This window comes from Myotis nattereri (genome assembly GCF_964212035.1).
Source record: "Myotis nattereri genome assembly, chromosome: X".
Taxonomy (NCBI): Eukaryota; Metazoa; Chordata; class Mammalia; order Chiroptera; family Vespertilionidae; genus Myotis; species Myotis nattereri.
In genome coordinates this window covers 136,141,435-136,168,412 of record NC_138078.1, presented here as the reverse complement: position 1 = coordinate 136,168,412, position 26,978 = coordinate 136,141,435, and the positions used below count along the sequence as shown (strand labels likewise).

General features: G+C 39.4%; 1 protein-coding gene across 2 annotated transcripts in view; it reads right to left on the bottom strand.

Moving 5' to 3' along the window:
• Positions 1-26,978, bottom strand: part of AFF2 (ALF transcription elongation factor 2) — a 626,368-nt gene that overhangs the window by 12,613 nt on the left and 586,777 nt on the right. For both annotated transcript variants that reach the window (XM_081081418.1, XM_081081419.1), the window contains 7 exons: positions 25,091-25,313; positions 19,438-19,727; positions 18,804-18,867; positions 15,022-15,158; positions 3,077-3,148; positions 2,656-2,749; positions 198-250 (listed from right to left, as the gene is read on the bottom strand). In XM_081081418.1, coding sequence (XP_080937544.1) covers positions 198-250; positions 2,656-2,749; positions 3,077-3,148; positions 15,022-15,158; positions 18,804-18,867; positions 19,438-19,727; positions 25,091-25,313 — 933 coding nt within the window. The remainder of the gene's footprint in view (positions 1-197; positions 251-2,655; positions 2,750-3,076; positions 3,149-15,021; positions 15,159-18,803; positions 18,868-19,437; positions 19,728-25,090; positions 25,314-26,978) is intronic.

The following is a 26,978-nucleotide window of genomic DNA, read 5'->3' as shown; positions in this document are numbered from 1 at the left end:
ATAGTTAAAGAAATTTTTAATCACATCATGTTAAACTTTTCTGTTTTGGAATTAGCTAAAATCTGACTAGAATTTTGTGTGTACAAAAATTACCATATTCTCAAAATTGACCTTTGATTCTGAGTTGTCAATACAAAATATTTGGGGTCTATTACATCATTGATTTTCTGAAAAAGGAATTTTCATAAGATACTTACTTTCCATTGCCTACCCATGAAGATGGTATCTGAGTGACTTTTGAAGCATTTTGCTAAAAAAGAGAGAAAGAGAGGGAAATAAGGACATCTATTTGTGTTTTATTAATTCACAAACAGATGGAAGTGTGATTTAGAGTACATTAATATTGATTGCAGCATTTCAGGATGCCTCTTGTTTTGTTAGCAGAGCTAGGATATATGTGCATGTCAGCACACCACAACCAACAAACACTAGATGAAAATAGCTGGTTAGGATAATTAGTGGCCTCCAATCACGACCATGAAAGTCACTTGATGAAAGATCTTATATACTAAAAGGCCCAGTGAAATCAGACTCAGTTCTCCAAGAAGTGGTTTAATTATCTTCATCTGAAATTTATTCTGCAAAACAAGCTCTTCAGAGTACAGGAAAGCTTTTCACTTTTAGCTCCAATTGCAAACATTTTCCCTGGGATTCAAGGTGGGATGTGATTTCTGATATACTAAGAATGTGTTAGGCCAAGCAGTGGTTTGTGTGTTTTTTTTGTTGTTGTTGCTGTTGTTTTGTTCTGTGTGTGAATTGACCTGATTTGCTATCTTTACATGCAAATCCTCATGACTGACAGTTTTTATTATTTAGCAATGTAGTTGGTCCAGGGCTGCATTGCAATGGAATGCTCAATATTCTATTTTCATCTGATAGATCTGGGCTGGGTTAAATAATGGGTCTGCTATATTTTTGTGGCCAAACACTTGTAGAGTACAGGGAAACATGATACTCAGCATCACCACAATAGGACAATGACCTGGCTCATTATAATGACTTCACCAGCTTGGAGCCAAAGTAGCACAGGGCCAGAATATTTGTGGCATTGAGCCTGACTCAGGCCTGCCGCTCAGGCCGCATGGCCCAGGTTATGCTCCTCTTCTGCCTCTTGGGTTTATGCCCAGCCCCCTTCGCAAATGGGGTGCTAGAGAAAGAGGCAGCACTTTCAAGAGCTCAGTGAGAATGCACCATTTCTCTGGAGCTCAGAGATCCACATCTAAGTTACATTCTGCAAACTCCAACTTTTAATCTCAAAGAAGCTCAATGCTCTGACAGAGGCGTAAATTATTAAACATCTGTTTGGTATTTTGCAATGTCCTGAAAGCTACAGGACAGGCTGAAGAGGACAGATATTAGAACATTGGCTCTCAAAGTGTGATAATAAGAGCTGCACCATCAGTATTACCTGGGAACTTGTTAAAATTCCAATTCTCAGGCCCAATCTCAGACATAAAGTATCAGACACTCTGGGGGATGGGACCCAGTACTCTTGTCTTGTGAGCCCTCTAGGGGATTGGGATGCCCACTCCAGTTTAAGAACCACCTTTCTAGAACATAGGTTGAGACTGTAGACATGATGGGATGGGCAGTTGTATTTGAATCTGTCCACCTGCATAAGCACTAGCTTTATGGCATTATGGATACACCACATAACAGCTAGTGAACTTGCTCTTTTCCCCAACCCAGTCAGTGTTATCACATAGCTAGCTGTGCCCTGCCACTCACTGGGTTTGGATGATTGATGTAAGGTCATGATTTAACTCATTTCAATTTCAAACAACTGCTTTGGTGCAAATTAGCCATATGTTCCCATGTACTTATCAGATGAAAGATTAGATAGATAGATAGATAGATAGATAGATAGATAGATAGATAGATATTCTCTTTTGATACCAGCCCAATAGGAGTCCTGAGCCTCCTCAATTTTACATTATGACCAGGTTTTTTTTTGTGGGGGGGAGGGGCAGAAGCAGCACAAGCTCCACTGATGCACATGCCAATTATTTCTGGTAGAATGGCCAGGCCTAGCAGCAGGCTACTAATTGCAGTTTTCATCCAGGCTCATTCCCAAATTTTGGCATTGCATGTTGAGGTTGATATATCTTTTTATTTTCTTTGCAAATTAAACATCTCAGCTCCCTAGATGGTAGATTTACTTATTTATTTATTGTTTGTTTGTTTGTTTGTTTGTGTTGGTAACCAAAGTAATCAATTGTATTTTACTTCAACCACTGTACTTCATGACTCCTCATGGCCAATGGGTGCAGGGGTTGAGAATTTTCTGAATTAGCTTCTTATTTAACAAAAGACTCATCATAGTTCCAGCCACAAGCTGTGTCTCCTGGTGGGTCCACCATGCAGGGTAGGGCAGAAGACATCATCCCCCTGACTGCAACTGGGAAGTTGCCAAGGGCCATTTGGTTAGTCCAGAGAATAATTGGGGTATTGCACTATTGTTGTACCTTCTCTCCCTGGAATAAAATAAAACATAAGCTCTCTGCTGAGTCCCAAAGGAGAGGTGGGAGGGCCATGGCCTACTGGGATAAGGGAAGTTTAGCCTTTGACAGCAACAACCTTGATAATTAATAACATACTTGCCAAGTCTTATTAATGATCACCCAACACCTATAAATTATAAAAAATAAGGATTACCTTAAAATATTCCATCAGGGATCTGGAGTACTTCATAGCATGGTCCTTCTTCAGTTTAAACATCCGCAAGTAGAGAAGTGATAAACATCTGTAGCTGTAGTGATGAGGAAATTATGTTAATGCCATAACCAGCAAACTGTAAAAAAAAATGCTGATTCATAACCTTCTTACAGTTACTGAGAAACTTAAGTATTAAAAAACTAAAACAGAAGGGGTAAGCATTAAAATTCCATCTTGATAAGGGTATAAATTAGGAGAGTAAATGTTTAGTCAGCGACTGAAGAAATCCATTAGTTATCCTTTAATAGTTTAATGGCAAACAAGAATAATGATCTGGGCTAAGTAGCTTGAAGTTGATCTGGAGTTTTCAAATTATTCTGCAATTTTTCTGCTATTTTCTCTTGGCCTCCATGAGACTTACCATAATACTGCCAGTTTTTTGTCCCCATCTGAAGCCAAGGGGCTTGCAAAGTTCTTCAGCCTCATCGCATACCTTTGAAGAGAAATTACAAGCTCAAGTGGAATCTATATTACCCTTCAGAAAGTCCCAAAGTCATTGGTATCCTCATCTTCTAAAATGTGTTAGCCCCACATTTGCTCTGAGTGGGAGGACTGAGTAGGGCATGTGGGCAAAAGCACATTCTTAAAAACATAAACAAATTATGGTCAAGAGTGTCACTGACATGACTTACAGAAGTTAACACCTGAAAAGTTAGCTAAATCTGAAGAAGATGGCTAAATCTGGAGCCCATGTTCTCGGACAGAGCTATGGAATTACTGTTGGTTTGGTGTGTATATAAATGCTGTTTCTAGAAATCCCTAGCTAAATGTTATTGCATTTTCAATGGGAAGTGGACAAAAATGTCAGTCTCAGTTGCGTTTATAACAGATGAAGTAAATAATATACAACTATGTGTGACATGAGCATGGGAAGACCACAATCACACAGTTAATAAGGTCCTTTCTAATCGCTCAAGTTTGGAATATATTTCTATAGAAAATAATTTTGTTTTTTGTTTTTCAAATGAAGGTCAATTTCACAGCATTTGATGGCCTAAATATCCTTAAATTATGGTGCTTGTATATTTTGTTTTTTCCATTCTCTTTAATTGTTACTTTCCACACTGGGTTGATCAAAGATTGAGTAATTCCTATTTTTCTTTTTTTGAGCACATTTCATTCTGGGCATTTAGATTCTTGGAAATAAATTCATTCCATAAAATCAATGTCTGAGTTTTAATGCAATTTCATAGGTGCTGATGGTGGAAAAAGTAGCAGAGTTTAATGTTGCAGAAGGAAGTTGAAAGTGTGCAGGCAGCCTGGACTAGTTCTCATTAACAAGAAGGCAATGGTGATCCAGCAGGTATATTGTGCTTGCATCGTGAGCTCCTCATTTTCAGCAGCCTCTCTAGAACAGCAGTACCTGTGGGCTTGCCCCCCAATATTTTGTATCCCCTCAGAATACTCTATGCTCCACTTTTTGCTCCAATTCTGTTTAGTGAACATGTTTCAACAAAAGGACCTGTGCATTTGATGTGGATCCCTCCTATTGCTGCAATATTAAACAAAAGGATTTTTATTATGTAATAAATCTGTCTTTCATAGTTGGATCACTGAAATATCAAGTTCTTTTGATGTCCCACTTGTTTTCACAAATACATTTCCACTGCAGATTCTCAAGTTCAGAGAAACTATAATTACTTGAATGAAGAAAATGGGGATCTCTCTGTACCCAACATACTGTTGGGGCTAGAGTAATAAAAATATCTTCAACAAAATATTACACTACTAAAAACTATGTTCATATTACAGTCACCCTTTAATTGCAACCACTTTTGAAGTGACTTGATAGTGCAGCTTCAATTGGTTAAATAGATCAGAAGACCTAGTTGCTTTAGCCTATTTTATTCCCAACTGAAATGTCTCTAGAAAAAAATTATACACACACACACACACACACACACACACACACATACTATATTAACACACACACACACAAAGGAGTGCATGCAAAATTGGTGAAATCTGAAAAAATGGTGAAATCTAAATAAAGTCCATAGATTATCAATATCTATGTTCTGGTTGTGATACTGTATTATAGTTATGCAAGATATTACCATTGGGGGAAACTGGGTGAGGGTACACAGGATATTTCTGTATCATTTCTTATGATTGCATGAGTCTATAATTAATTCCAAATAATTTAAAATATTGACTTTAAAGTGAATTTCTATAAATTGTTTATGATTTTCATGAGATTCTACTGAAATATACTTCTATAGGGAGTAAACTATCATATAATGAAAAAAATGTATTTAGAAAAAAAGAATATTGTGTAAAATATTAAGGGAAGTGTTTTCTAATGGAAACAAATATTACTCAATGATTCACATTGCATTTTTACCAAAAAAGAAAACTGATGTTTTGCTTTTATATTTTTAAGAGATCATATATTTTCCTAAAAGAAAATTAGTAAGAATAGAGAACCCAGAAATCGACCCAAACCATTATGCTCAATTAATATTTGACAAAGGAAAAAAAAAAGATGGCAGCTGGTAGGACAGAGGTGAGGGATAGGAAGTGAGTGAGTGAGGGGATGGAAGGAGAGTGTGTGGATGTGTGGTGTGTGTGTGTGTGTGTGTGTGTGTGTGTGTGTGTGTGTGTGTGAGTGAGAGACAGTTAAACCCGGCAGGAGCAGCAGGGACTGGCAGACCAGGCTCTCTTGGACAGGGAGAGACTACCACTGCTGTGGGCACTCCCCAGACTGTAGCACTCAGGCATGGAGCCCACGCCATCTTGAAGGCGAGAGTGGCCTCTTCTAGGAACTCAGCAGCACCCCCTCCCCAGACAGTTCTTGAACACTGCCAGCAACTCAGTAGCCACTCCAGCCCAAATCCTGCTGCCCCACCCACAGAACCCCGGACCCTGGGACCTCCACCTCCAAAGGTGCACCGCTCCCACAGCAGTAAGTGCAACTTCCCCCCTCCCCAGCGGCGGAACTCTGGACTCCACATTTGCACGTTTCCAACATTCATGCTTTTCCACCATTCACGCATTTCCAGTGTGCAGACTTCCAGGGCACACCACTCCATAGGCAGCTCTTGGATGCCGCTGTGAACCCCTACTAGGTGTCATTTTGAACAGACAGGGGCATGCTGCCCCACAGTAGAAATTCTGAATTCCCTCTTCCTGAATAACTGCCTGTAGGCAACCCAGTTGCGCATCTTTAGCACCAGGGCCACTCAGAGTGCATCAGAGCTCTGCGCTGGGCAAACTCACCATCACGGTTGTGCATTTCCAAGGAGCAGGCACCCAGAACCCATCTGTCCACAGGGCTCTCTTGGGAGTTGCTGCGAGCCCCTGCTAGGTGCGATCTTAGACAAACAGGGATGCATTTCCCCCGGCAGTAGAAATTCTGAATTAACTCACCCTGGATACCTGCCTACAAATGCCTCAATTATGTGGCTTCAGTGCCAGGGCCCTTCAGAGTGTTTCAGTATGCCATGCTGGCAAACACACCACAGATGCCCCTGTGAGCCACCGCCACTGGGAGCATGCGCCTATCCACCACAGGAGCAGCAGAAAAAACTGAGTCTGCCCACCACACAGCTGCAGAATTCTGGACACTACTGTTGCATGCTTTTCCAGTGTCACTATGAGTCCCTGCTGGGCACACATGACTTCAACCAAGGGCGTAAGACAGAAAAAAATTAGGATACCCCCCTCCATGGCTGCTGCTGACTTCTAGACACTGCAGTTGTGCCATTCCAGCTCACAGGCCTAAATCAAGAGAACCCAAATAGCTCAAGTAGGTAGCTACACTAGATTATCAAGCCCAGGAGACCTGAGAGATCACACCAGTAGCACCATCCCCCAAATAACCTGGGTTTCAAAGCAATCAGATCTACAATTAAAACATTACAGCAAATCATGGGAAGACAAAAAAGCAATCCCCAAAGTAAAGAAAAAGAAATCACCAGAAAGGGAGTTAAATGCAACTGACGCTAGCAACATATCAGAGAAAGAATTCATAGTAATGGTTATAAGGATACTCAAACAGCTGGATGACAAATACACACAACCCAATGAGAATTATAAGGAGCTGAATGAGAATGCCACCAACATGAAAAGGAACCAAGAGGAGATGAAGAATGACATAGTTGCAATAAAGAACACAATGGAAGGCTTAAACAGCAGGCTACAAGAGGCTGAGGACCGCATCAGCGAATTAGAAGACAAGGGAAGAAAACACACACAAACACAGCAGCAACTGGAAAGAAGATTTCAAATGCAAGACGAGAGCCTAAGGGAGCTTTAGGACAACACAAAACACAACAATATTCGCATAATAGGGGTACCAGAAGGAGAGGAAGAGAAGCAAGGACTAGAAAACCTGTTTGGAGAAATAATGACAGAAAATTTCCCTGATATTGGCAAGAAAACAAACTATGCAAATCCAAGAAGCAGATAGAGTGCCAAACAAGATGAACCCCAAAAGACCGACACCAAGACACATCATAATTGAATTGGCAAACACCAACGACAAAGTAAGAACCTTAAAGGCTGCCAGAGAGACACAGAAATTTAACTACAAGGGAGCTCTTATTAGAATATCAACTGATTTTTCAATAGAAACACACCAGGCCAGAAGGGAATGGAATTAAATATACAAAGTGATACAAAGCAAGGGACTGAATCCAAGAATATTATACCCAGCAAGGCTATCATTCAAAATTGAAGGTGGAATCAGGAGCTTCACAGACAAAAAAGGGCTAAAAGGGTTTATTTCTACCAAGCCAGCAATGCAAGAAATGCTAAAGGGACTGCTGTAAAGAGAAGAAACAGAAAGGCAAGAAGAAACATAAACATTAAGAATAAAAATGACAACAAACAAGTACTTATCAATAATAACATTAAAAGTAAATGGATTAAATGCCCCAATCAAAAGACATAGGGTAGCTGAATGGATAAGAAAACATGACCCATATATTTGCTGTCTGGCAGAGACCCACCTCAGAACAAAGGATTCACACAGACTGAGAGTGAAGGGATGGAAAAAAAGATTTTCAGGTAAATTGAAATGAGAAAAAAGCTGGGGTTGCAATACTAATATCTGACAAAATAGACCTCAAGTAAAGGCCATAACAAGAGATAAGGAAGACCACTACATAATACTAACGGGAGCAATTCAACAAGAAGATATAACTCTGGTAAACATATTTGCACCCAATACAGGAGCATCCAAATACATAATAAAACTTCTGGAAGATATCAAGGGAGAGATTGATAGCAATACAGTCATAGTAGGGGACTTTAATACCCCACTGACACCACTGGATAAATCCTCTAAACAAAAAATCAGCAAGGAAACAGCAATCCTGAATGACTCATTAGATCAGATGGAATTAATTGACAGCTTCAGAATATTTCACCCCAAAGATACAGAATATACATTACTCTCCAGTGCACAGGAGACATTTTCACAGATAGACCACATATTAGGACACAGGCAAAGTCTCTTTAAATTCAAGAGGATACAAATCATAACAAGCATCTTCTCAGACCACAATGACATAAAGCTAGAAATCAACTACAATAAAAACATTGAAAAAAATCAAACACTTGGAAGCTAAATAGCATGCTATTAAACAATGACTGGGTTACCAGAGAGATCAAAGAAGAAATAAAAAGCATCCTGGAAACAAATGACAATGAAAACACAACAATCCAAAATCTATCAGACACAATGAAAGAAGTCCTGAGAGGGAAGTTCATAGCTCTACAGGCCTACCTCAATAAACAAGAAAAACTGGTAATAAATTATCTAACCTTGCAACTAAAACAATTAGAAAGAAAGCAACAAGAAAAATCCACAATATCCAGAAGGAAGGAAATAATAAAGATTAGAGCAGAAATAAACAACATAGAGACTGAAAAAACAATACAAAAGATCAATGAAACCAAGAGCTGGTTCTTTGAAAGGATAAAAAAGATTGATGAACCTCTCACCAGGCTCACCAAGAAACACAGAGAGAGGACCCAAATAAACAAAATCAGAAATGAAAGAGGTGAAGTAACAACTGACCCTACAGATATACAAAAGATTGTAAAAAAAAAAAAAAAAAGAAAAAGAAAAGAAAGAAAGAAAAGAAAAATACTACGAACAGCTCTACTCCAAAAAACTGGACAACCTCGACGAAATGGACACATTCCTAGAAAAATATAATCTTCCAAAATTCAATCAAGAAGAATAAAAAAACCCAGATAGGCCAATAACTACTGATGAAATTGAAACAGTAATCATAAAGCTTCCAGCAAACAAAAGCCCTGGACCAGATGGCTTCACAGGGGAGTTTTACTGAACATTCAAAGAAGAACTAAAACCAATCCTTCTCAGACTATTCAAAAAATTCAAGAGGTAGGCACACTTTCAAGCTCTTTCTATGAAGCCAGCATTATCCTAATCCTAAACCCAGATAAAGACACCACCAAGAAAGAGAATTACAGGCCAGTATCCCTGATGAACATAGATGCTAAAATCCTCAGCAAAATTCTAGCAAACTGGATCCAGCACTACATTAGAAAAATTATACACCATGACCAAGTGGGATTTATTCCAGGCATGCAAGGCTAGTACAATATCCACAAATCAATAAATGTGATACATCGCATAAACAAATTGCGAGACGAAAATCACATAATCATAACAATTGATGCAGAAAAGGCATTTGACAAAGTCCAGCACCCTTTTCTGATAAAAACTCTCAGCAAAGTGGATATAGAAGGATCATACCTCAACATAATAAAAGCCTTATATGACAAACCTACAGACACATCATATTCAATGGGAAAAAACTAAAACCATTTCCCTTAAGGACAGGAGCAAGACAGGGATGCCCGCTTTCACCACTCCTGTTCAACATAGTACCAGAAGTACTAGCCATAGTGATCAGACAAGAAGAAGAAATAAAAGGCATCCAAATTGGAAAAGAAGAAGTAAAACTGTCATTATTTGCAGATGACATGATACTGTATATAGAAAACCCTAAAGGCTCCATCAAAAAACTATTAGCCTTAATAAATGAATTTGGCAATGTAGCAGGATACAAAATTAATGCCAAGAAATCTATGGTATTTTTATACATCAATAGTAAACTTACAGAAAGAGAAATTAAAAAAAACAATCTCATTTACCATAGCACAAAAAAAATAAGATACCTAGGAATAAACTTAACTAAGGAGGTAAAAGACCCGTACTCAGAAAACTACAGGACACTGAAAAAAGATATAGAGGAAGACATAAACAGATGGAAGAACATACCGTGTTCATGGATTGGTAGAATCAACATCATTAAAATGTCCATACTACCCAAAGCAATCTATAAATTCAATGCAATCCCCATTAAAATACCAATAGCATATTTCACAGATCTAGAAATAACTCTCCAAAAATTCATCTGGGAAACAACAACAAAAACACCTGAATAGCTGCCGCAATCCTGAGAAAGAAGAACAAAGTAGGTGGGATCTCAATACCAGATATCAAGATGTATTACAAAGCCACTGTTCTCAAAACTGCCTGGTACTGGCACAAGAACAGGCATATAGACAAATGGAATAGAATAGAGAACCCAGCAATCAATCCAAACCACTATGTTCAATTAATATTTGACAAAGGAGGCAAGAAAATACAATGGAGTTGAGCCAGTCTCTTCAATAAATGGTGCTGGGTAAATTGGACAGATACATACAAAAAAAATAAAACTAGACCACCAACTTACACCATACACAAAAATAAACTCAAAATGGATAAAGGACTTAAATGGAAGATGGGAAACCATAAAAATATTAGAGGAATCCATAGGCAGCAAGATCTCAGATATATGCCAAAGCAATATCTTCACCGACACAGCTCCTAAAATTAAAGGGAAAATAAACAAATGGGACTACATCAAAATAAAAAGCTTCTGCACAGCAAAAGAAACCATCAACAAAACAACAAGAAAACCCACTGCATGAGAGAACATATTTACCAACGATATCTCCGATAAGGGTTTAATCTCCAACACTTACAGGGAACTCATGCAACTTAACAAAAGGAAGACAAACAACCTAATCAAAAAATGGGCAATGGATCTAATTAGATACTTTTTGAAAGAAGGCATAAGGAAGGCCAAGACCCATATGAAAACATGCTCAAAGTCAGTAATTATCCAAGAGATGTAAGTCAAAACGACAATGCAGTGCCATCTCACACCTGTCAGAATGACTACCATCAACAAATCAACAAACAAGTGCTGGAGAGGATGTGGAGAAAAAGGAACCCTCATGCACTGCTGGTGGGAATGCAGACTGGTGCAGCCACTGTGGAGAACAGTATGGAGTTTCCTCAAAAAACTAAAAATGGAACTCCCATTTGACCCAGTGACCCACTTCTAGGAATATATCCCAAAAAAACAGAAACACCAATCAGAAAGGATATATGCACCCCTATGTTCATAGCAGCACAATTCACCATAGCTAAGATTTGGAAATAGCCTAAGTGCCCATCAGCAGATGAGTGGATTAAAAAACTTTGGGCATCTTTGCAATGGAATACTATGCTGCAGTAAAAAGGAAGGAACTCCTACTATTTGCAACAGCATGGATGGAACTGGAGAGAATTATGCTAAGTGAAATAAGCCAGTCAGAGAAAGATAAATACCACATGATCTCACTCATTTATGGAATATAATGAATACCATAAGCTGATGAACAAAAACAGATCCAGAGACAGAGAAGCATCGATCAGACCATCAAGCCTCAGAGGGAAGGTAGGGGAGGGGAGGGGTAAGGGGGAGAGATCAATCAAAGGACTTGTATGCATGCATATAAGCCTAACCAATGTACACAGACAACATGAGGTTGAGGGCATGTGTGGGGGGTGGGGGGTGATGGAAAGATAAGGACACATATGCAATACCTTAATCAATAAAGAAAAATTTTAAAAAAGAAAAATATTAAACTGAAAAAAGAAAATTAATAAGAAAGAAAAATATATAGAAAGGGAAAACATCCATATTTTCACCCATTACAGGTATGAATTCATTTCCCTTCCAGATTGGTCTACATGCAGAAACATGCTTTTCATGGTCAGAAATGTAATGTGTATATAATTCTGAAGCTTGCTTTTCTTTAACATCAAGTTATAAACTTTTTCATACAGTTATATAGTCTCCATCATTGTTGCAATTCAATGGCTGCAATGTATTCTGTTGAGTGTATTACGAAGTAATTAATTACTCTTATTGATTTTTTAGTTTGCTTCTAATTGTGTGCTATAATTTATGCCAAACAGAACACCATAAAGATAACTTGTACTATTCCTACAATTATTTTCTTCAGCAGAGGAAATTCAAATTTCCAGAAGTTGAGATATGGGCTCAAAAGATATAAATACTTATATTAATAGGCTTTCCTCCACAATGCCCAATTTTCCTCAATATACAATGATCACTTTTTCTCCCATCATCAGCATAGGACAGGCCTAGTTCACTAATATTGTTTGGGTGTGTGCTAACACCAGAAATTAAAAATTTTACATTTTCTTGTTAATTTAAAAAGTGCCTTTTTTTAAATTTTACATTTGGATTTTCTCCGAGTTTGTTTATTGTTTTCTCTTAATTTTTAATGCTTATCATTTTTGCCAGAATTTTCATCTTATGCACTTTGAAAATCACAGGCAGCCTTGAATAGACACAAAAAAATCAATTTCCCCTTAAAAGCTATAGAATGGCAGTGATGGCTTCCACCAATGCATGAAGTCAGAGAGATAATTTACATGCTTCTCAGAACAGAGAAAAGCCAAAGATGTCTGCCTGGTCTGGCAAGGCAAGGCTAGATCTTTCTTCATGATCTCTTACTTTTTTGGTTTTAACTAAATCTTCTTTTTCCAGTGAGCATATTTTTTCTTTAGAAGAGTTCACATTCTTTGGATATTTTAAAATGCTTTCCTATGAAAATATGTATGCTGAATTTGTCCAATGCGTCTAAAGGTTTAGGTACACGTGTCTTCAGATTTGTAAGCATTTATGCAGATACAAGCAACAGCATAAAAACCTAGAATCCAGCCGCACATTGATTAATCAAGTCAGGGGTGACCAGAATATAAGGGCCTATAAGGTAAAGATCTATTTGCTCAATCAAAAGCAATTATTTAATCATTCTAGCAAATTATTGTGCTTATCCACCATTCAGAGGTACATTATTTTCCAAATATCTGCAAGTTACTGGAAAACACTAGAATGGATATCATTTCTTCTCTTTTCCCTTCTCTCAGGAATTTTTTGATTACCTACAAATTCTACTCTGCTAAGGCCAACAGGCTGAAATTTTTCATTTAAAATACAAATGGAACCAATAATCTGTACAGTTAATATACCCTCTCCTATTCTCATGTCTCCTCTGCCCTGCAACCACCTTGTCTGTTTCCCTGAAATTTTACATGTAGGAAAAGTCTACTCCACATCTGTGGCCTTAATGATTACTTCATGCTGGAAGGGTACTCTGTCTTTTTTTAAATAACCACTGCAGAAAAGTTCTTACAAAACATGGATTATAACACAAATCCCAATAACACCACTTTTTTTTTTTTTTTTTTAGTTCTAAAATTGCACTTTGAAAATACAACTGTCAATGTCAAACAGTGGGATTATTGTACTTCTACCCACTATGTTTCCATTTTAATTTTATGAATATTGCAAAATATATATATCACACTACAGGCCTGATGCATGAACATTTGTGCAAGAGTAGGGCTTCCTTCCTCTGGCTGCTGGTACCAGCTTCCCTCTGGCATCCAGGACCCGAGCTGCTTTCCTCAGGCCCCGGCTTCCTCAGGAAGGCCATCAGGAATGACTTACGGTCTAATTAGCATATTACCCTTTTATTATTATAGAAGATTAGAGGCCCGGTGCAGAAAAATTTGTGCACTCGTGGGGGAGGGGGGTTCCTCAGCCCGGCCTGTGCCCTCTCGAAGTCTGGGACCCCTCAGGAGATAACAACCTGCTGGCTTAGGCCTGCTCCCGGGTGGCAGAGGGCAGGCCCAATCCCTAGGTGCAGCCCCTGGTCGGGCTCAGGGCAGGGCTGATTGGGGAGTTGGGGCACCGCCCCCTGTCATGCACAGAGCAGGGTCCATCAGGGGGTTGAGGAGCTCCCCCCTGTCACACACAGAGCAGGGCCGATCAGGGGGCTGAGGAGCTCCCCTCTGTCACTCACAGAGTAGGGCCGATAGGGGAGTTGGGGCACCGCCCCCTGTCACACACAGAGCAGGGCAGATCAGGGGGTTGGGGCGCTTTCCCCTGTTACAAACAGAGCAGGGCCGATAAGGAGGTTGTGGCCCCGCCCACTGTCACACACAGAGCCGCAGGGCAATCAGGGGGTTTGGGCGCTGCCCCCTGTCACGCTGATCCCGGTGCCAGGAGGCCTCTCGGCTCCGCTGATCCCGGTGCTGGGAGGCATATTACCCTTTTACTATATAGGATAGAGGCCTGGTGCACGGGTGGGGGCCAGCTGGTTTGCCCTGAAGGGTGTCCTGGATCAGAGTGGGGGTCCCGCTTGGGTGCCTGGCCAGCCTGGGTGAGGGGCTGATGGCTGTTTGCAGCTGGTCACACACCCTTCAGGGTGGGGGTCCTCACTGGGGTGCCTGGCCAGTCTGGGTGAGGGGCTGAGGGCTGTTTTCAGGCTGGCAGGTGACTGAAGCTCCCAACCGCTCCTTTATTTCTTTTTTTTATTCTGGGCCAGCTTTAACTCTGAGGCTTGGCCCCAGCTCTTAGGCCTTTGCTGCTAAAAGCAGGTATCTGGTTTGTTTGTGTTCTATAATCGAAACACTGTTTCAACTCCAGCTCTGAGATCCCAGCTTGCTGAAAGCAGGTTTCTGGGGTTTTGTTTAGCTTCTATATTTGTAACAATGTTTCAAAAGGCAAGCTCAGAGGCCGGCAGCGGCAGGTGGGGAACATTGGAGTTCTCCGTCACTGAAGCAAGCATGTTCGCTTCAAACTGCCTGGCTGCCGGCCGCCATCTTGGATGGCAGTTAATTTGCATATCGCCCTGATTAGCCAATGGGAAGGGTAGTGGACATATGGCTAATCACCATGTTTCTCCTTTATTAGATAGGATTATAACTTCTAAAGGGGATAATTTATAAAAGCAGTATCCATCAATTATCAATTTTCTAACATTAATAAAATGGCAAGAACTAATTATCATGATTTCTAAGAAGAAGATGCCTTGGGCAAATCATTGCTATGTGGAAATATTTTTTAAAATAGCAGCTTCTAATGGTGACTGAAATGGGTTTAGGAAGTTGGCTGCAGAAAGGCCAATTACCTGAGGAGCTCCACAGTCTCAGAGTACATGGTATATGGAGATTTTGCTTCCAGAGGATCACGCTCCATAGCATTGCCACATTCGGTGAAAGACAGGGCTGCATCAGCATAATTCACAGCTTTGCCAAATTTCTCGAACTAAAACAAGAAGAAGATTTATCAATATGGTATTCCCTTCTCTCCTTCATATAAAGGAAGAGTTCTCAAACTAGGCCAATTTTTCATCCCTTCCTCAGGGAACATTTGGCAATGTCTGAAGACATGTTTGGTTGTTGCTGCTAGGGACAGGGGGTATCTAGTAGGCAGAGGCCACAGGCGTGGCTAAACTTTCCACAATGCACAGGGAAGCCGCCACAATGGAGAATTAGCCAGCCTAACAGTGCAAAGATTGAGAAACCCTGATGTAGAATGTATGAATTTGTATTGACAATAACATAACTGATTTAAGATTCTATTGTCATCACACTGAGGTTGGTTGAGGAAAGAAAAGTAGCTAAGGTATCATGGGTGGTAGTATTATGTTTTTGTTGTTATCTTTTTGATAGACCAAAATCTAAATCACTGCTTTGATTAGTTTCTATTCCCTAAAATTACTAGACTGGTCATTGTAGTATCCTATAGACCTGCTTGCAATAAAACTGCTTTTTGTAAGCCTCAAGGAAAACTAACACATATAGTCTTTGTGAGCAGATCAACCTCACACCCATAGAGAAGAGTAACAAATTGATGCTATTGTCATGAAAAAGTGAAGCTATACTGTGACTGTTGACAATAACCACATCACTTTCATTGTAAATAATGGTCTGGAATAGGGTGTCAAAAGGCCAAAAAATATAGCATTACTAAATATTTTAGTTTAGTAAAATTTTATTCCAAAAGGTTTTAGCCTTGATAATGGTCACCATTAAAGTGACTTAGACATACTGATTTCTTTATAATGTGTAATGAATATTATATATGACATTTTTATAGTGAGTATTTTATAACAGTATTTAACATTTTCATTTTTGATAGCTGGATATAAGAATTCCACTAATGCAGAATTTTGTGTAAAAGGACCAATATAATACAGATTTAGCTATTTTAATTTTCTTGTATACCTTATCAAAATATTTTCTATGAAACAGTACAGGCAGCAATTCTCAAAATGGCAGAGTAGCTGTTTCTAGAAAAACATTAAGTACAACTATAAAATGATGAGTTACAGGTCCTGCATAATCTCTTGTTGTAAATGACTCTTTTTACAAAAAAATGCTTTTCAGCTTTTATGTATTGCAGGAATTCTGTGGTTTCATTTCTGTGAGATGCTTTGGAGAATATTGTTTTCAAGGAAATGCAAAGTGATTTTCTGAAAACCTATGTATATGCAAACTATCTTCTCTTGGCTTACAAGATAATCTCCTGAGGTCATCTGGCTCCAAATAGCTCTCCCATTCGTAAATTCATCTTTATTTACATCCTGATTTTTGAAAATGTGATTTCATTCATAAATACACAGCTGGAAGGATCTTTAAAGATTTTTTATCCCTACCCCACCCCCTTTTCAAAAAGGTGAAACTGAAGTCCAGAGAAATTTCAAAATCATAGTGCCAGTTAGTGATCAGATCATATCCCCTTCCTGGGCCTCAATTTCTCCATCTATAAAATAAGGAGCTTGAATTACCAGGGGACTTCCAACTCTAGAATAGACATAAGCCTAACAAAGATATACTCTAAATGAATGTTTCACAACCCTTTCTTTTTCTACATTAGCACCATCCCCTGATGGGGTTTTTAAAAATATTTTATTGATTTTTACAGAGAGGAAGGGAGAGGGACAGAGAGTTAGAAACATCGATGAGAGAGAAACATCCATCAGCTGCCTCCTGCACACTTCCCACTGGGGATGTGCCCGCAACCAAGGTACATGCCCCTGACCGGAATCGAACCTGGGACCCTTCAGTCCGCAGGCCGATGCTCTGTCCACTGAGCCAAACCGGTTATGGCTGATGGGGCTTTTTAAGATATTTTTTTCCACACATCCCCATTAAAACTTTAATACCAATGATAGCCTGATGATGTCTTTATGTACTGTGACCCTTTGAAGGGACACACACCATTGAAACATCTAAGACTGTTTCATCCCACTCCCAAAAACCACTTTATTCCCATAGGGGAAAAATATCCCTAATTGAAAATACATTGTGGTTAAAATATCAAGGTGGTTTAGGGGGAACATATAAACAGACCCTGGATGGCAGAGAGTGATGCTTATTCTGAACCATATGTATATATATATATATTTCTGTGGCTCTGATTTTTCTGTTATTTTAACATTTGGTCACAGGTGTGGTATCACAGGTTTGTCCCAATCTTCATCAGTTTATGGACCAGCTTGTCAAAGAAATAGTTATGTGCTTCCTTGTTCTGATTTTGACAGAGCGCAAACTCCAGAGCCTTTATGCAGTGAATCAGAGTTGAGGACATTTAGGGAAAAACAAAACAAAACAAAACAAAAAAACAACTTTGGTCTTCAAGCCAGCAGCACGGCCACTAATGCCACTCAAATCTCTCACCACACATACAATGGTCACAGGCAGTCTTCCCAGCATCTCTAGTGGAGCTGGCACCAGCCTGCCTTGTGGCTTTCATCTGCAGAAGCAGAGAATATGTGTTTCCAATGGACAGTTAACACCACAGAAAGGTTAGCTGCAGACAATAGCTGAACAATTTGGACCACAGTGAGAAAATGACAAAAAAAAGTAGAGAAACAGCAGATGCAAGTCCATGGACAGTTGATGTTGGCTACACAGAAGTCATAGTGCAGAGAATGTCATGATACTTTCTTACAGCCCTCCTAGTATCAAACAATGGGACAGCTAAGTCCTGGCTGACACAATGTAATGAATGGAGGGTGATATTATTTTTCAACTCAGTGTGCTAACTAATATCTCTAATTATGCTGAGGTTTAGTCAAAGGTGAGGAGTCTGCCATTAGGGCCTTCCCTAAGGCAGTGGTTCTCTCAGTCTTGACTGAACTTGGGAATCACCTGGGGAATTTTAATACCCATATCCAGGTCCCAGTCTCAGAAATTTTGATTCCATTTGTCCAGAGTGTGGCCTGGGAATCAGGGTTATTTTAAAGCTCCCCAAGTGATTGTAACACATGGTTGAGACCCCTTGTTACGAGGATCAATAAAGTCAAACAACTCAACATTCTGAGCTCATTGCTATTCTAGATGACCAAAACATTTAGAGGCAGCATGGCCTAGTGTCTTGGGAAATCCAGATGACAGAACTTCCTCTCTTTGTACAGGGTCCTAGCCTGGCTATGGGCCTCATTCTGGGAATATGTAATCAAATTCAGCAAGGAGCTAAGTTTTTTATACATACCTCAGTTTTGCGAAGCCAATTTTAGAGGCTACTTTATTAGCTCTAAATAATCCTCTTCCTTCCCATACTGGTTTCTGGTTTACCAGACTCAAAGAACCCCCCACTCCACCTTCTCCAGAGCAGTTTCAAATGTCAGTTCAAATCCACTTGAAAGACAAGAATAAGAGTATATGCCATGTACCTACTGAAGTTGGGGCAAGGGAAATAACAGTGAAAAAACAAATACATGAATGACAGGGTATCACAGTACAAAGAAATCTGGGTATTACAGTGTTGATGAATTAACCAGCTCCAAAATCGCTATGTCAGAGCAGCAATGAGAAAGTTTGAATTGTATATAAAGTGTCTTTGTTTTCCTTTAAAGCATAATACCTTAATGAGAACAAAGCAATGAGAGGAAGCAAACCTTACCAGTGCATCAGCTTTGTGCTTCAGCTTCTTAGCCTCTTGCATGTAATAATCAGCATTGTGCACCCTAAACAAACAAAATGACTTCTTTCAGAAACCAATGGCTCATTTTTTTTCATTAAAAATTGAATAGTCAAAACCATTTTTTTTTTACTATAAATCCATTCCTATACAATGCCTTGAGAAGGGCAGATGAATGCTATCATTCATATAATAAATAACCTTGAAGTAATTCTGTAAATGAATTCTGAAGTGCATAATGGCCCATTAGGATAAATAACTATAATCTCCAACACCCACTATTCCAGTTACCCAAAAAGATTCAACAAAACCTAGCTGTAAACCTCTTTGTTGGTGTACACAGTTCTATCTAATAAGAATGGAGGACACAGAATCCTAGAATGAAGCAACTGCCTTTGGAAACAGTAACAGAGATCTGTGATTTAATTGGGCCAAAAACATTTCTTGGTTAGGATAGGAGTATGTGAGGAAGATGGATATACTTTTTAAAGCTGCAGGAACTACTGCTGGGGTCTTATTTTGGGTGACACATTATATGGTGCTAGAAAAGTCATACTACCCCCACCCCCATTCACAATTCCAAAACTGGGTCCATGATAATCTGGGAACAACATACGAGTCGTCAAAAGTGAGTTTGGGTCTCCGGACACTGGTGGTGCTGGTGGAAAGAAGGGGCAGGGCTGCCCAGGACGTCATCTCCAGGTGTCTGCTACCCATTAGGCCAGTAGTGATGGTAGAGGTGATGGTGGAAATGGTAGTAGTAGTGCTTGTGGTAGTAGCCGTGGCAGTAGCAGTGGCAGTGGCTATGACAGGGATGGTAACAATGGCAGTAGAAGTAGCAGTGGCAATAGCAGTGTTGGTGACAGTAACGGTGGCAGAGGTTGCCTTTTTTGGAGTGTCTCCCTCCTGGGAAAAAGGAGGACAAATAACTTTCATTAGATTTAGCTTTTTAGAACGTCTTTTCATAAATGATTTGAATGCCAAGCCCACTAAGAAACAAGACAAGGGAGGTCACAGAAGATGGTAAGCACAAAGTACAATTTACATATCTTGTAACATAGAAATCCACACCTGAAATCTATATGATCTTATTAACCAATGTCACCCCAATAAATTTAATAAAAAATAAAACAAAGGAAAATAAAATAGTGGACACAGCTTGAGAATAAATAAGTAACCCTGGTATATTTTATGAATTCTGTGAATTACCAGACTTTGTTCTATGATGACACTAATCACCAAGCTAGTCAGGTGCTGGGATTATATAACCCCATCATTCCATAAATACAGTCATTGGCAAAGGTCTAAATTTGGTAGGGGATGTGATGGGAGAGGGGAGGAATGAGGAATGCAGGGAGGGAAAGGAAGAGAGTAAAAAAGAGGTGACCCTGATGTATATATTTTTGATAAGTAAACCAGCCCAGAAACATTCACTAGGATAAGTACTCAGGTCGCTACAAAACACAAGATTCAGTGAAGTCAAATACCAGCAAACCAGACACTGTATTGAAGTAGTCATTACCCTGGGACCAAGGCCAAAACAGCCTTTTCATTCACACAAGGAGCTTGACTGATTTCCAGCTGAGTGAATGCCACATGAATGCCTCCTCATTTTGAAGTCTTGGGATGGTGAAAGTTCATTTTAATGAGGTCAAAAAATCAAATAAGAGATTTCTGAGATTCACACTGAGCTGTCATTGCCATAGAAATAAAGTGATCCTGCCCCGCTGGCATGGCTCAGTGGTTGAGCGTCGACCTATGAACCAGGAGGTCATGGTTCAATTCCTGGTTAGAGCATGTACCTGGGTTGCAGGCTTTATCCCCAGTGTGGGGCATGCAGGAGGCAGCCAATCAATGATTCTCTCTCATCATTGATGTTTCTATCTCTCTCTCCCTCTCCCTTCCTCTCTGAAATCAATAAAAGTATATATTTTATAAAAAATTTAAAAAAGAAACAATCAGATCCACATGAAGAAAGTAGGTTGTAAAATTTGTATTTATGTGACAGCATGTGTTCCAAGACTACCTGCTATGTTTATTCACATAGCAGACTCTCTACTCCTCACCTGGAAACTGTGGGAAGATCCTGACTGTTCTATATCTGACCATCCTTGTCATAATGCCTCTTCCTCTCTCTGTTCTTCTGAGTTTGTATATACCGAAGCCTGGTATGCCCCTAAGGTTCATTCCTCAGCTCTCTTCTTTCTTGACCTTAAGAGAATTTGACAGTCCTGTATGCACTATCACAGATTTGATAATAAGCAGGTAACTCCTAAACGGAAACCTCAGTCTTACTCTCTCCAAAGCTCCAGACCTACAATGACCACCTTTGGATAGTTCCACCAAGATAGACCATTAACTCTTCAAATTTCTCTGAAGCAAACCAGATCACTCTTTCTGTTAATTATAGGGTAGTCTTCCCTGTCACCAAGGCTGGGTTTATCCATGTCAGTAAGGGTACTGTGGCCATCTCTGGACCAGGAGCTTTGGAACTTGTGTATTCCCCACTTTGCCTTCTATATGAGCTACTCTGTTTCACTCCACTTTACATATTGAAATTCTGTAAATGAATTCATTTAAAAAATGATAATGTTCCTAAAACTCTTTTTGAAAACCACTGTTCTTTTTCATCTTTAATATCTTCCTCTCCATTACCCTTATGCAAACAATTACAAATTAGTATTTCTTGTATCTTCCCAACATCTCCTAAATTTGTCCCTTTCTATTCTGAAGCCTCAAAGTGCAGGCCCTCATGTCTTCTGACCGAGACTATCAAACAGCTTCCTGGCCAACTTCCAAACTCCAATCCATCCACAATCAGCTAGCTGCCTGCTAGTCTGAGCTTTTTAAACAAAGCTCCACATATTTCACTACCTTGCGGCCAAGTACAAACTAAGGCTGAGTTCCTTTGCTGGCATGTAAGGTCATCCCTGATCATCTCTCACTACTCCCTCCCATGAACCTTCCGTGAAACTAAACACACCCTACTTTCTTTGCTTTCCGCTTTCCTGCTTTGCTTCATCCTGACACTTAGAGTTGAACCCCTCCCCCACACAAAAAAAGAAAATGGAAAAAAACCCAAAACATTCCCTTCATTACTTTTTTCTTTACCTCCTGATAATTTACGCCATTTTTAATTTTTAAAATTGCATATAACATCAAATTTATCATCTTAACCATTTTTAGATGTACAATTCAGTAGTGTTAGGTTCACTCACAGTGTTTTCTAAATCTCTAGAACTCTTTCATCTTGCAAAAATGAAACTCTGTCCCCGTTAAACTACAATTTCCCATTGCCTCCTCTCCCCAGCCCCTGACAACTACCCTTCTACTTTCTGTATTTGCAAATTTGATTACTCTATTTACCACACATAAGTAGAATCATTAAATATTTGCCTTTTTGTGACTGGCTTATTTCACTTAGCAAAGTGTCCTTAAGATTCATCCATGTTGTAGCATGTGTCAGATTTTCCTTCCTCTTTAAGACTGAATATATTTCATTGTATGGATATATCACATTTTGTGTAATCACTTCCCTCCATTTCTAAACTCTATTCATCTGTTATAATCCAGCTTAAGAAATGCGCTCTCTTCAAGGAAAACTGCCTTATGTCTATGGCCAGAAGTGCCTTAATCCTCTTGGTGCCCTTAGAGATCTGAAGAGTCTGACTTAATCTCTTCTGTATAGTACCAATCACCAGATATTTTGTATTCTAGTTCTCTCAGTACATTTCATGACTCACCTTAGATTGAGTGCTTTTTCAGCACTGGAATCATCTCTGACGTATGACGCCGCCACCCCACTCCACCCTATCCACCTTATCCTGCAGCCTAGTGCTCCTAATTATTTGCTGAATGCATGCATGCCTGCCTAGTTAAAAGGGTCACTTTAAAGATAAAAGCCAAATGTGAACATTCCTTATAGCCTTGAAAGTCCATCTTTTCCATTTGATCCTGGACCTTCTCTGATTGTCAAAAGTTCTTACCATCTAGAGCTCAATGAGAGAAATGTGCTGAGAGGCTACACATATAAAAATTATAATGATGGATATTTGAGAAAATAGTTTAAACATGATTATTGATCTTATTCAATCTAAGCACATTTAAAAAATCAGTCTTCTAAAACTCCTAAGCCAACTCCATGTTTCTACTGCCAGAGCCAGATGGCTCAGATCAAGCAGTGGAGTCAGCCTAAGACAGTGCCACTGTCTCTATGATTAAAACATGTGACAAGAACCTTCAAACACCACATCCACCATGCACACACATGGCATCATTGTCAGTCCTGGCACATCTGATTGGATGGAAATGGCTGCATTCAGCCATGATGGTGTAAGTTATATTAACATGCCCTCTGTCCATATACACCCATCCATTGAGTTAATAAATAATCTAGTTTAAGAAATGTATAAATGGAAAAGACTCTGAGAAAACAAAATTGAAGAAGACACTTGTGGAGTAGGAAGAAGGCTTATAGCTAATCTAGTCAAACACACTCATTTTACAGAGATTTCATAATTTGTCCAAGTTCTCAGAGCAAAGTTGTTGCAGTGCTAACTCTATGTCAAGTCTCTTAACTCCAAGGCTAGGGCAAAAATACACCACAAATTCTCTCCAGATTTTAAGCCATTAGTAGAAGGAATGGCCAAAGAAGTGATAGTTGGTGCTTCTTTCTATTATGGGATACCTCAGTGATTTCTTTAACAAGGATGATCAATTTATAAGTACAATTGTAATCAAACTTATCATGTTTCCCAGTAGTTTTTAGTTCTCATGGAAATGACTTGGCAGATTCTTGTAAGCAATATCATTTGTCATAAAAACATCTGTAATAAGCACCTGATTATTTGTGACAATATACTAGGCACTGTACAAAGTGAACTGCCTAGACATCACATATACCCTCCAAAAAACTTGCAATAGAAGAGAATATCAGTTAGAGTTTACAATATTAATTACATTCAGTATGAAAAATAAGACTGTAGTGTAATTACTGTTTAGAATAGATGGTTTAATTCCTAACATTATAGGCAGCATTTTAAATATTAATATAAATATTATGTGTGCATACATATACACATGGATTTCATATGGGACATGACAACTTAATTATAGAGCAATTTCTTTATATCAATGATGAAACTTGCATAGATATATATTTCATCTCAGTCATCTTAGATGATGCAAGACCTATAAACTAGGGTCCTTATAGCTCAGAGGCCTTTTGGTTTTTGATGGGATGTGAAATGGATACTCTTGGTTCAGAGTCCACTAGGTTGGCACCAGACATTTTAAAACTCATTGCGTTTCACTCATTTGCTTTTTTTATGACATTTAAAGGAGAATAGATAAATACAGATGATACATCTGCATACACATGTATTTACACGGAAAGGCAGATACATTTGTCATTAATATTTACTAATGGCACTATTGCTCGTGGTTATGTACTTATATCTGGAAGAGATAAATATATTGTGTATGGATCTAAAAAGTGATACAAATTCTTAATTATCTATGCTAATTGAGCAGCAGTATAGAAAATCCAAAGGACCAGATAATCATTTAGTTAGGCTTAGAATCACAATTGTGTGATTTTTATCAACAAATTCACCTTTTAAATGCCATCATTTTTAGTCACTATTATTTATTTATTTTTAATTACACTTATTGGGTGACATTGATTATTAAGATTATATAGACTTCAAACGTGTTCATTCCAATCTTACTACTCTGAACAGATTATTATGCAGAGACTCAGGATTTTAGATATCCTTTAGTCCAAGCCTTTCATATCTTGGGAGTAGGGGACACTTCTAAAATACTGACCACAGCATCTGGTACATAGTAGGCACTGATCATTTAGTGAATGAAAAAAAAAAAAACCAAATGGATGGAATGGGATTGCCCACAGTCACTAAAATTTTTAGCAGGTATGAATGTACCAGATACTGTGGTCAGTATTTTGAAAGTGTTCCAACCCTCAAGATATTAAAAACTTGGACCAAAGGATGTCCAAAGTCCCAAGTCTCTTCATAATATTCTGTTTGAAGCAGTAAGACTGAAATTACAAAATTCATCCTACATTAGAATAATTAAAAATTGAAATAATGGAGAGTTTGTGTATTTGTGTGTACACACACCTACAGTTTCTCTCTGTTTCTTCCTCTCATCACCCTGCAACATCCCCATGTGGTCAAGTCTAGTTAGATATGCTGGATCAACTTGTTTCTACCTGCTGATCATAATATTTCTCCTAAGATGCTTACATTTACAGATATCCCTTTGAAAGTAGCACAGAATTTGCCTTCACTCCTCTTAGGTTTGGCAGAGTTGAACTGTCCAATCATAGGGATGTTTTTGTCTTGACTGAAGAAACCATTATTGCCACTGATGTTTCTGCTGCGTGGACGATCCTCTGGCAGTGGGGAAAGTGAAGGAGGGAACAGCTTTTCTTCTTTTCTTCTATTTGCTCTCCTGGATGAATTATTTCTGTGTAAACAAAGAGTGTGGGGTGTCATAAATTTTGTCTGTCTTTATTATGAATTTTCCTCTGATGTTGGTACATTCAGCTGAAGTAATATTTTACTTACTTGTGATGAAGAGTATATGTTAATACATATAGACATAGAAATCTATAGAGAGATGTCTCTCTCTATAGATATAGCTATAACATATATATCAAAAATAAACATATGTCTTTGAAGCAGAACTCTACAATAAATATAAGTGTCTAATACAGTGTGCTCCAGTGTGATATTTATAACCTTTCAATATTGTTATTACTTAGCTTTTTGATGGAAAATTCAATGTGCACTTTAACCTTTATTTTTAGGATAGTTTCTACTCAAGGCCTTAGGACTTAACTGCACAATCACACAATAAATGGTACAATAAACAATTAGAAGTATAGTTTATTAAGGTATAATATATTTATACATTACTTAGAAATAAACAATGCACTAAATACTTTATTTTTTATTTTGTGCTATTAGCAAAGACTATTTTTAAACTGTTTTTATAATTTACTTTATTAAAGATGTCACTATTCCTTCCTCCTTTGTCCACCTACACCCAGCCTCTACCTCACCTTCCCTCTGGCCATCACCACACTGTTGCCTATGTCTATGGATTATTTACATATGTTCTTTGCACTCTCTACTTTAGTGACACACTGAAAATAGCATATTTAGGAGAAACTAAGATGGCGGCATAGATAAACACCGGGAAATAGTCGCCTCACACAACAATTGAAAAAATATCCCAAAGGACGGAGAAAACATCGTCCAGAACAACAGGAAGGCTGGCTGAGTGTAATTTCTACAACTAGAAGAAAAGAAAAGCACGCTGAGAGCCAGAGGAGCTGCGGAGGCTGAGTGCAGAGGTACGGCGGCGGCTTGCGCGCACGGAAAGGGGGTGGCACCTGAGGACGCGGCTATCTTTTTGAATCACAAGCTCCCGACTGCTCTGAACTCCGGTTCCGGGAAGTCTCTGGGGACCCAGGACTCATACGGGGAGAGGCTGGTCTGTCAGGCGGCAGCGGGCGAACTTGAGGGCGGATTTCCCTCAGAGGTGCTTGCAGCCGTTACCGGGACACTGAGACGCACGAGTCCTTCTTTCTCCGCCCTTTTGACTCCCTGAGACTCCGCCCCACCAAGGCTGCGGCAGAGGCTTTTGCATATGAATGTACCTAACTACAGCCCAGCCAGGCAGACCCGGAACTTCCAAGAGAAGGCCCAAGGCCCCGCAGTGGCTTGCATTGCTTCACAGCTGAGCCTCTTTGTGGCTCCGGCTGTGTGGCCTCAGGCAGGGGCTGAATTAGCACCTCCTTAGATCCAGGAGCCACTGTACCCAGTGGTCAGAGGGGGACCATTCTCCCACTTCAGACACAGCTGCTTCCCACAGCCAATTGGCTTGGAGGTCAATTCCTCCCAGTGATCCTACAACAACCAAGGCACCAAGAGTGCACCAAGAGTGTCCACCCCAGGTAACTGGGGAGGCTGAGCCACTGGGCCCTACAGGACACCTGGCGCGCAGGGCCACTCTATCAACACAGGGAAGCAGCCAAAATGCGGAGACAAAGAAACAGGTCACAATTGGCAGAAACGGAGGAGGACAGACGACTGGATATAGAGTTCAAGGCCACGTTTATAAGGT